This window comes from Ceratotherium simum, chromosome 32 (genome assembly GCF_057802395.1).
Source record: "Ceratotherium simum simum isolate JZ-2026a chromosome 32, ASM5780239v1, whole genome shotgun sequence".
In the NCBI taxonomy this organism is placed as follows: domain Eukaryota; kingdom Metazoa; phylum Chordata; class Mammalia; order Perissodactyla; family Rhinocerotidae; genus Ceratotherium; species Ceratotherium simum.
In genome coordinates, this window is record NC_141931.1 from 19,370,669 (window position 1) to 19,382,433 (window position 11,765).

Genomic DNA, 11,765 nt, shown 5'->3' on the forward strand with positions numbered 1-11,765 from the left:
CGGTGCGCGCCCGGGATCCGAACCTGCGAACCCCGGGCCGCCGCAGCGGAGTGTGCGCACTTAGCTGCTTGCGCCACCGGGCCGGCCCCTTGAATACAAGCTTTTACTCAGTTACATGCTTTGCAAAGATTTTCTCCCAGTCTTGGCTTATTTTTGCAATCTTAACAGTCTTTTGAAGAGGAGAAATTTTAAATTTTTTTTTTTTTTGTGAGGAAGACTGGCCCTGGGCTAACATCTGTGCCCATCTTCCTCCACTTTATATGGGACGCCACCACAGCATGGCTTGAGAAGTGGTGTGTAGGTCCGAACCTGGGATCCGAACCTGCAAACCCCGGGCTGCCGAAGCAGAGCACATGAACTTAACTGTTATGCCACTGGGCTGGCCCCAGAAATTTTTAATTTTGATAAGGAATTTTTACTTTTTTTGGTATAGTAGCTAAGAAATCTTTGCTTGACCCAAGGTCACAAAGATTTTCTCCTGTTTTCTGGTAGAAGTTTTTATAGTTTTATGTTTTACATGTAGGTCTGTGATCCATTTTTGAGTTATTTTTTATATATGGTATGAAGTACAGATCCAAGATAAATTTTTTTTTTTGCATGTGGGCATGCAAAACCATTTGTTGAAAAGATGATCTTTTCTCCACTAAATTGTCTTTGCACTTTTGTTGAAAATCAATTGACAATATATGTGGGGGCCTATTTCTGGACTTTCTGTTACATTCCATGATCTCTATCTTGACACCAGTAGTGCCCTGTCTTGATTATTGTAGCTTTATAAATCTTGAGATTAACTGATGTAAGTTCTCCAACTTTTTTGTTCTTTTTCAAAGTTGTCTTAGCTAGTCTAAGTCCTTTGCGTTTCCATATGAACTTTAAAATCAGCTTGCCAATTTGTACAAAAATATTCACTACTGGGATTTTGATTGGGATTGTTAAATCTGTTGATCAATTTGGGAAGAATTGACATCTTAATAATATTGAGTTTTCAGATCCATGAACATGGTATATCTCCATTTATTTATATTTTCTTTAATTTCTCTCAGCAATGTTTTGTAATTTTCAGTGTAAAGGTTTTGCAAATCTTTTGTTAGATTGACTCCTAAATATTTCATTTTTTTGATTCTATTGTACATAATATTCCTTTTTAAATTTCAATTTCTGATTGTTTGTTGCTATTATATAGAAATACAATTGATTTTTGTATTTTGATATTGTAACTTGCAACCTTGCTAAGCTCTCTTACTATAGTGGCTTTTTTGTAGATTCCACTGCATTTTCTACAAAGATTATCATGTTGTCTGTGAATATAGACAGTTTTACTTTTTCCTTCCCAATCTTGATGCTTTTTTCTTTTTCTTGCCTTATTGAACTGGCTTGACTTCTACTACAGTATTAAATAGAAGTGTCCAGGGTGGACACCATTGCCTTGTTGCCAGTCTTGGAGGGAAAGCCTTCATTCTGTCACCATTGAGTATGATGTTAGCCGTAGGTTTTTCATTGATGCTTTTCGTCAGGTGGAGGAAGTCCCTTCTATTACTAATATTCTGAGAGTTTTTATCAAGAATGGATATTGGTTTTGTCAAATGCTTTTTCTGCATTTATTAAGATGATCATATAGTTTTCCTTTTTTAGTCTGTTAATATGGTGAATTACACTGATTGATTTTCAAGTATTAAACCAACCTCTCATTTCCAGAATAAACCCCATTTGGTTGTGATGTATTATCCTTTCTAGCTATTATTTGACTTGATTTGCTAAAATTGTCATAAGAATTTTTAAATCTAGGTTGAGGAGGAATATTGGTCTTTTTTCCTGCAGTGTATTTGTGTAGTTTTGGTATTGGGATATTGTTGGCCTTGTTGTGACATATTCCTTTATACTCCATTTTCTGGAACAGTTTATGAAGAATTAGCATTATATCTTTCATAAAGGATTAGTAGAATTCACCAGTGAAGTCATCTGAGCCAGGAGTTTTCTCTGTGGGAAGGTTTTTAACTACAAATTCAATTTCTTTAATAAATATAGGGCTATTCAGATTCTTTTTTCTTGAATAGCATTGGTAATTTGTATCTTCCAAGAAATTTGTCCATATCATCTAAGTTGCTGGATTTTTTGGCATAAATTTGTTCACGATATTCCCTTGCTATTCTTTTAATATCTGCAGAATCTAGTGATATCAACTCTCTCACTCCTGATACTAGTAATTTTTTTTTGGTGAGGAAGATTAGCCCTGAGCTAATATCCGTTGCCATTCCTCTTTTTGCTGAGGGCTAACATCTGTGCCCATCTTCCTCTACTTTATATGGGATGCCTCCACAGCATGGCTCAAAGTGGTGCATCAGTCTGTGCCTGGGTTCTGAACCTGCGAATTCCGGGCCGCTTAAGTGGAGTGCGCAAACTTAACTGCGATGCCACTGGGCTGGCCCCAATATTACTAATTTTAATTTGTGTTTTTTCTGGTTTTTCTTGATCAGTCTGTTAGCGGTTGGTAATTTTACTGATCTCAAAGAACCAGCTTTTTTATTTTTTTTTTTTGTTTTCTATTTCATTGATTTCCACTCTGATCTTTCTTCCTTTCATCTGCTTACTTTGGGTTTATTTTGGTCTTCATTTTTTAATTTCTTAATGTGGGAGCTGAGGTCATTGATTTGAGACTCCCTTTTTTTTCTCCTAATATGATTCCCCCTTTAATTGTTATCTCACAAATTTGATTTGTTTTCATTTTCATTCCGTTCAAATATATATATATTTTTTTTGTGTGAGGAAGATCAGCCCTGTGCTAACATCTGCCAATCCCCCTCTTTTTGCTGAGGAAGACTGGCCCTGGGCTAACATCCATGCCCATCTTCCTCCACTTTATATGGGACGCCACCACAGCATGGCTTGCCAAACGGTGCGTCGGTGTGCACCTGGGATCTGAACCGGCAAACCCCGGGCTGCCGTAGAGGAGCGTGCACACTTAACCACTTGCGCCACTGGGCTGGCCCCCAGTTCACATATTTTCTAATTTTTCTTTTGATTTCTTCTTTGATGCATGGATTATTTAGAAGTGTGTTATTTAGTTTCTGAATTTTGGGGGAGTTTCCAGATATTCTGTTATCTAATTTAATTTTATTGTCGTCAGAAAAAATAGTGTATGATTTTTATTGAGCTTTATGGTCCAGAATAATGGGCCATCTTGGTAAATGTTTCATGTGTACTTGAAAGAAATATGTCTACTATTGGGTGGAAAGTTCTATAAATGTCAGTTAGGTCAAGTTAGTTGATAATGTTCAAGTTTTCTATGTCCTTGCTGATTTTCGTGTTCTACTTCCTCAATTATTGAGAGAAAGTTGTTGAAATCTCCATTTATAATTGTGGATTTGTCTATTTCTCCTTGCAGTCTATCACTTTTTGCTTCATCTATTTGAAGCACTATTATTGGGTACACACACATTTAAGATTGTTATGTCCTCTTGACGAACTGACCCCTTTATCTTTAGGAAATGAGTCTTTTTTTTTTGGGGGGGAAGATCAGCCCAGAGCTAACATCCATGCCAATCCTCCTCTTTTTTTTGCTGAGGAAGACCGGCTCTGAGCTAACATCTATTGCCAATCCTCCTCTTTTTCTTTTATTTATTTATTTTTCCCTTTTTCTCCCCAAAGCCCCAGTAGATAGTTGTATGTCATAGTTGCACATCCTGCTAGTTGCTGTATGTGGGACACGGCCTCAGCATGGCCCAAGAAGTGGTGGGTCAGTGTGCACCCAGGATCTGAACCTGGGCCGCCAGTAGCGGAACTTGCGTACTTAACCGCTAAGCCACAGGGCCCCCCCAGGAAATGAGTCTTTATCCTTGCTAATATTCTTAGCTTTGAAATCTGCTTCATCAGATATTAACATAGCCACTGCAGTTTCTTCTGATTAATGTTAGCATGGCACATCTTTTTCCATCTCTGTATTTTTAACCTAATTGTCTTTATATTTAAGGTAGCTTTCTTGTAGGCAGCATTATTATTGGGTCTTGTTTTTTTTTTATAAGCAATCTGGTGATTTCTGCCTTTTAATTGGAGAGCTTAGACCATTTAGGTTTAATGTGATTATTGATATAGTTAGATTTAAATTTACCATCTTGCTATTTGTTCCATCTGTTCATTTCTTCTGCATTCTTTTGGATTGAATATTGATAGAGTCCATTTAATCTCTTGTTGGCTTATTAGCTGTAAATATTATTATTTTAATGGTTTATAGTATATATCTTTAACCTATCAGAATGAAAAGAAAATATTATTCTACTTCAATTATGGTATAAGAAGCTTAGTACAGTATAGTTCCATTTCTCCCCCTCCCAGTCTTTGTGCTATTATTCTCATACATTTTACTTCTCTGTTATAAACCCCATAATATATTACTTTTTGTTTGCTTTAAACTGTCAATATTTTAAAGCTTTATTGAAATATGATTTATATAGCATAAATTTCACCCTTATTAGGCGAACAATTCCATCACTGTTACTCTAACAGATTTGTGCAACCATCACCACTATCTAATTTCAGAACATTTCCATTACCCCAGAAAGAAACTGTGCCCATTTACAGTCACTCCCTATTACCACCTCCAGCTTTAGGTCACCACTAATCTATGGTCTGTCTCTATAGATTTGCCTCTTCTGCACATTTCATATAAATGGAACCATGCAACATTTGGTCTTTTGTGCCTTGCATCTTCCACTTAGCATAAAGTTTTCAAAGTTCATCCATCTTGTAGTATGTATCAGTACTTCATTCCTTTTTATTGCCAAATAATATTTCATTGTATGAATATATATTTCATTTATCCATTCACCAGTTGGTGGACATTTGGGTTGTTTTTACTTTTTAGTTATAAATAATGCTGCTGTATTTGTGTACAAGTCTTTCTATGGACATATATTTTATTTACTTTGCGTAGATAGCATAAAAGTAGAATTTCTGGGTTATATGGTGTCTTAGTCTGCTTGAGCTGTGATAACAGAATGCCACAGACAGGGTGGCTTAAACAACAGAAATTTCTTACAGTTCTGGAGGCTGAGAATTCCAAGATCAAGGTGCTGGCAAAGCAGGTTTCATTCTGAGGCCTCTTCTCTTGGTTGTAGGCGGCTGCCATGTTGCTTTTTGCTCACATGGCCTTTCCTGGGGGCATGTGCTGGGGGGAGTAGGTAGGGAGACAGTGCTCTCTGAAGTCTCTTCTTATAAGGACACTAATCATATTGGTTCAGGGTCCCACCCTTATGACCTTACTTAACTTTACTTCCTTAGAAGCACCATTTCCAAATACAGCCACACTAGGGGTTAGGGCTTCAACATACGAATTTTAGGGGGGACACATTTAGGCTATAACACACAGTAAATCTATGTTTTAACATTTTAAGAAACTGACGCACCGTTTTCCAAACTGAACACATCATTTTCATTCCCACCAGCAATATATAAAGATTCCAATTTCTCCACGTGCCGGCTCACGCTTTTTATTGTCTTTTCCATTATAGCCATTCTAGTGGGTGTAAAGTCATTATCTCATTATAGTTTCTACTTGCATTTCTTTGTTGATGTTGAGCTTTTTTCACATGCTTATTGGCCATTTATTTGTCTTCTTTGGTGACGTCTATTCAAATCTTTTGCCTGTTTTTAAATTGGATTATCTTATTGAGTTTTAAGAGTTCTTTATATAGTCTAGATATAAGTCCTTATCAGATATGTTTTGCAAATATTTTCTCCCAGTCTACAGCTTGTCATTTTACTTTCTTGATGGTGTCTTCTGAAGTGTAAAATTATAAATTTTGATGGTCTATTTTATCTAATTTTTCTTTTATTGCTTGTGCTTTTGGTGTCATATTTAAGAAACTATGGCTTTTCTTTATCATTTCTGGGTCACTTTTGACTATGTTCCTTATTATTTCCTTATTTTATATATATATATAAATATATATACATACATATATTACACACATTATATATATACACAGACACATATATACACATATATATGTATATACATATATACACATACATTTAAACTTTTTATTGGAAAATTTTTGTGTTATTCTTCAAAAACACCAATTGAATGGCTTCATACTTTGCATTATGACTATACAGTGGTATATTTAATCTTTGTCATTATACATTTAGGTTATTTTGAACTTTTCAGTTTTACAAATATCATGATGAATAACATTGTACATGTAAGTCTATTTCACATCTCTCATGATTATTGGGTTAAATTGTAGAAATTAAGTTGCTTGATACATACCACCAATTGTTTTCCAGTATGATTATACCAATTTATACAGACATCAAAAGTGCATGACAGTGGAAAGTATCTATGAATTATTTATGAAATTTGTCCCTTTTCTTATTGGGTTTATTTCAAAGTTTGTGTAAATGCTATTAAGGATTTCAGCACTTTAATATTTATTGTGATATTTTCTCAGTGTTATATGCTTTTCCATTTCCATATAGAGAAATTTTAAATTTTTTATTGTCATAACATAGAAAAAATACATGTCAGAATAAACTTCTAATAGTATAGAAACTTTGTTTTTCAGATACATACAGGTGAGTTAATGTGGAAATGTTTTGACAGATTAAAGTATTTTACAGTTGAAACACAAAATGATACTGGTATAGTCACTGATCCAGAAGAGCATGAAACTGTCCAAATGAGAGATGACACATAAACATTTCATAAAAAGATAACTTTGGCATACTAGTAGAGGAGCTAAAAAAAATGTATACTCCGTGACTTAAAATAAAGCCTTATCTTGGAGACTAGGATGATTCCAAATATAGTAGCTAGACATCTCAGTCACCTGAAGTCCTCTAGAAAAGAAGGACAAGATAAACAATTATAAATCACAATAGAACACTGTACTTTAAAAACTGGGTCTGAGTCCTGGCTCTGCCTATCCAGTTTTTTGACCTGTGCATTGTCACATCCTTCTCTCGGCCTGTCTCCTCATTGGTGAAATGGGGTGATGGTCTCTATTTTTTTAGTGGCTTTTAAAAACACGGTGTTTAGCTACATCCTTTATCACTGGGAAAATAGTTAGCTTTTCAAGAAGTAGGTAATTATAAAGTTTACACCACATTGAGCACTAGAACAATAAGTTGCCATACATAGTAGTCTCATGAGCATTTAATTTCCTTCTTAGGTAGGAACCATTAGAGAGCAAGAAAACGTTTTCCTCCCAATTCTGTGCCTTCTCATTTTAATTTATGTAAATTTCATATATTATGAGAATTTCATTCTCCAAGTAAGGTTTCCTCATGTTAAGAATTTAAGTGGACTGGGCTCACTATATGCTAATGCAGCATGCTTAAAAAATCAGTAAAATGAATTCTGTTGACTTTTAGTTCTTATCATTAAATGTGGCTTATTCAGTATTTTAGTTAAAGTCGATCTAATCTATGCGTGTCCCCCACCCCAGAAGCTATCATAGCCTTGTGCACTTAGCCTGCTCTGGCTGCTGTAACAAATACCAGAGACTAGGCGACTTACGCAACAGACATTTCCTTCTCACGCTTCTGGAGGCTGGGATGTCCAAGATCCAGATGCTGGCAGGTTCGGTTCTTGGTGAGGGCCCACTTCCTGGCTTGTAGACAGCTGCCTTCTCATTTCCTTCGTCCATGGGCATGAAGAAAGTGACAAGTCTGTCTTCTTCTTCTTACAAGGATACTAATCCCATCATGAGGGTCCCACCCTCATGAGGTCATCTAAACTTAATTATCCGCTAAAGGTCTTACTTCTGAATATCATCACATTGGGGTTAGGGCTTCAAATTATGCATTTTGGTAGGACACAGTAGGTATCAATAAAAAGGTAGCCCACCTTCAAGGATTCAGTAGGTGTGGAATGAGATACAGAAAGCTGTGTTTTTTTAAAAAGCTCTCTAGATGATGCTAATGACCAGCCAGATTTGAGAACCACTGATATAGGCATTGTGGCCTTATTTGGGGAACACAGATCTATATTCTCAACTCACAGTCTTGCATTATGAGAAGTTGAAGGATGGTAGTTAAATTGTTCAGACTATCCCAAGAATAAGGGGCCTTTTAATTTTTCCTGGAAGAGTGAACTCCCTATTATTTGTAATTCCACAAATTAATAATGTAGCTAAATGCTACAAACTTGGTTTTTAATTAAAAGCACAAACAGCTCCCTTTGCATTCTGTGTTTCCTATAAACCTGTTTTGTTTGTCCTACAGAGGTGGAGGAAGATGATCTCTTTGATGATCCTCTGCCAGTCCCTTTAAGGCACAAGGTTCCAAACCAGCAAACTCTTTACCCTGAGGTATTTCCAATGACTGCAGGATCACAAAACCAACCCGAAAACCTGAGACAAAGCACAGGATGCTTCAAAGCAGAGAGTATGCAAACCTCCCTTTGGGCAAACTTTATAGACTGTGAAGAATCCAACAGTGAAAGTGAAGAAGAATTACAAATCCCAGCTTCATCTCAAGGAGATGTGGGTCCTAGCCCACATCACCAGCAAAGGGCTGATGTGGAAGTACCACAGTGGGAAGTATTCTTTCAAAGAAATGATGAAATCACAGATGATGGTGTGGAGAACATCCCTTCCTCCACAGAGGCAGGGGGCTCTCAGTCACCGAAGCTTTTCAGTGACTCCGATGGGGAATCCACTCACATCTCCTCCCAGAATTCTTCTCAGTCAACACACATATCGGAACAAGGAAGTCAAGGCTGGGACAGCCAGTCTGACACTGTTTTGTTATCGTCCCAAGAGAGAAACAGTGGGGATGTTACCTCCTTGAACAAAGGTGGCTACAGACCAAGACTCAAAGAGAATATTCCTGCCTCTCAGATGGAACAAAATGTACTTTGCCTAAAGGATACTTACTCTGATTTGAAAAGCAGAGATCAAGATGTAAATATAGTTCCTAGTGTTGGAGAACCAACTACTCTAAGCAGTGGGAAACACATACCTCAGGAAACAAGGTTGCTAAATCCTAGCACCAATGCAGATTCACAGAGCTCCTCTGATTTTGAAATTCCCTCAACTCCAGAAGCTGAGTTACCTAAACGAGAGCATTTGCAATATTTATATGAGAAGCTGGCAACAGGTGAGAGTATAGTAGTTGAAAAAAGAAAAAGCTCACTCTTAAATACTTAAGAATTAAAAATATTTCGTTCTGGAGCAACCATTACAAAACCTATACAAAGAGGTAATAGTCAAAATCATAACAGATAAATTAAAATGGAATACCTAAAAATGCTCATAGAATGTAAAAGGCAGTAAAGGGAAACAAAGGAACAGAAAATAAAGGGAAAAAAACAGAAAACAAATAAGATATGGTAGAACTAAATCCAAACATAGCAATAATTACATCAAATGAAAATGGTCTAAACACACAAGGGAAAAAAAAACATAACCCAACTATGTGCTATCTATAAGAAACTTCAAATGACATAGGTAGGTAGGTTAAAAGTCAAAAGATGGAAAAAGATATACCGTGTAAACACTACTTAGAGGAAAGCTGAAGTGGCTATATTAGTATCAGACAAGTTTCCTAATGATAAAAGGTCATAATCCTAAAAGTGTATGTACCTAACAACAGTGTCAAAATATACAAAGCAAAAACAACTGAAAGGAGAGAGACAAACTCATGCACAATTATAGCTGGGGACTTGAACATTCCTCTCTCAGTAATAGAATTAGTATACAGAAAATCAGCAACAATAGAGAAGAACTGAACAGCACCATCAACCAACTGGATCTAATTGACACTTAGCGAACACTCCACCCAACAACAGCAGAATACATGCTTTTCAAGTGCACATGGGACATTCACCAAGACAGACCATGTCCTGGGTCATAAAAACACTGCAAATTGAAAGAATAAACTTGGATCTATTACTATAAACTGATGGCTATAGGAAAAAATCAGCCCCTTATTTATCTCAAAAGATGTTACATCACTTAAGAATGTTAGTGTGAAAACAGCAGTAAAATTAAAACTAGAAAAATTAGGCCCTAAAAGAAAATAATTAAATGGCAAAAGTGTGTGTTCTGTGAGTCATTCAACTTCTTTATAGTTATACGTGGATTTAATAGTTTTATTAACAAATGTTCGTAAACACGTTGGTATGCTGACATTCATAGATAAGGAAGCAAAAGCAGAGATTTCACTTAAAACAAGTTTAAGCGGAGTCTCTAAAACACATTTTGCAGATCAATTAAACTAATAATGATATGCATCACCACCATGCTGCATGGTAATTAGACCAAAAATAAGTATTGGATCCACAAGGCCAATCAGGGTTACAAGACTTAGGAGTCAGTGGGAGAGGAAATAAACTGGGTGCTCAGAGGGACCAATGCCAAGAGGACCCAGGGAGCCAGCCCTCTCATTTCTCCAGAAGGGAATGGCCCATTCCCAACTGTTGGGAGGATGACAAATTAGCCCTTGTCCATTTACGTGGGGGAGAAACTGGACAGTGACACTTAGACTTCAAACTTCAGCTAAGAAACTGGCATAAGAGGAGGGATAAGGGGGTGTGGTTATTAAGGGAGAGGGCTGAGAGTAAGGCCTGTTCAGTTCATTTCTGATTGGTCTTTGAGCAATAGGTTGAGTCACAATTGAAGGTAGTGTCTCTGCCCTAAATTACTCAACAGTGAGTGAGTTTTATTCATATGTACACCAAAAGTGACTGCTCTGAGCCTAGTCAGGTACCTAGGGGCAAAGGAATATAAGGAAGAACACGGGGAGTTTTAAGGGAACACTGACCCCTTTTTTTTAGCTCAGCTGCTGCTCTGAGCTTTTGATGATATACTCTACCAACTCAGTATGACTGGGGCAGGATTATAGTTATATTCATTCCATTTTGCCCATCTCCCCTGTGAGGACTATTACTTAAATTCAAAGTGAATATAAAATCACTGGAGAGAACCAGCAGGGACTGCAAATCATTGGCTGAATATCTAGTCATAACTACAACAGGCCTATTACAGAAACCCAGATACTTCATTTTTTATTTATAGCTCTAAATGTTAGTTATACTTTATCATAAATTATGTAATAAAAGTAACTATATACATTTGTATATATTCACTGGCACTTAAGACTTTATCTTAATAGTATAGCTTATGATCCAAGGTAGGTGTTCAAAACATGCCTGTAAACATTCTTCTGAATATATTAACATTTTATAATCACACCATCAATTTAATATTACATACTGCCACATTTTCATTGATTTATATGTGAGTCTGGCATAATAAATGCTGGCTGAATGAAGTTAAGGGCTAAGAGCACTAGAACACTTTTATCAAAAAACTTGATCACCAAAGATTTTAAAGTACAGGTTTATAGTACATAATCACTATAGCTAATAGTTATATATGGTGCTTACTCTGTGACAATGCTTAATTCTTTTACACACTGACTACTACCTCCTCTAATCCTCACAACCACCCTTTGAGGTAGATAGATACATTTATTATCCCCATGCACAGATAAGGAGGCTAAGGCACAGAGAGGTTTGTTTACAGAGCTAGTAAGGGGCAAAGCCAGAACTCAAACACTGGCAATTCAGGCCCCGGAGTCCATGCTCTTAACCACTATGCAAAAATACCTCTCAAGAAGAGCATAAAAGTGTGCAGGATTAACTGAAGTAAAAATCAGGTAGCCACTACAAGAACTGTGAAGTGTAAAAGGAAAAATGAAAAAAAAAAGTTTCAAAATGCCAAGATATATCACAGAAGAAACCCAGTGGCTAGCCACATTTGCCC

The 11,765-nt window shown here is 36.5% G+C and overlaps 1 protein-coding gene across 4 annotated transcripts in view; it reads left to right on the forward strand.

The window, feature by feature from the left end:
• Positions 1-10,039, forward strand: part of DCLRE1C (DNA cross-link repair 1C) — a 40,660-nt gene extending 30,621 nt beyond the window's left edge. For all 4 annotated transcript variants that reach the window (XM_004425342.3, XM_087420802.1, XM_087420803.1 and 1 more), the window contains one exon: positions 8,221-10,039. In XM_004425342.3, coding sequence (XP_004425399.2) covers positions 8,221-9,146 — 926 coding nt within the window. In that variant the 3' untranslated portion in view covers positions 9,147-10,039. The remainder of the gene's footprint in view (positions 1-8,220) is intronic.
• Positions 10,040-11,765: the final 1,726 nt, after the last annotated feature.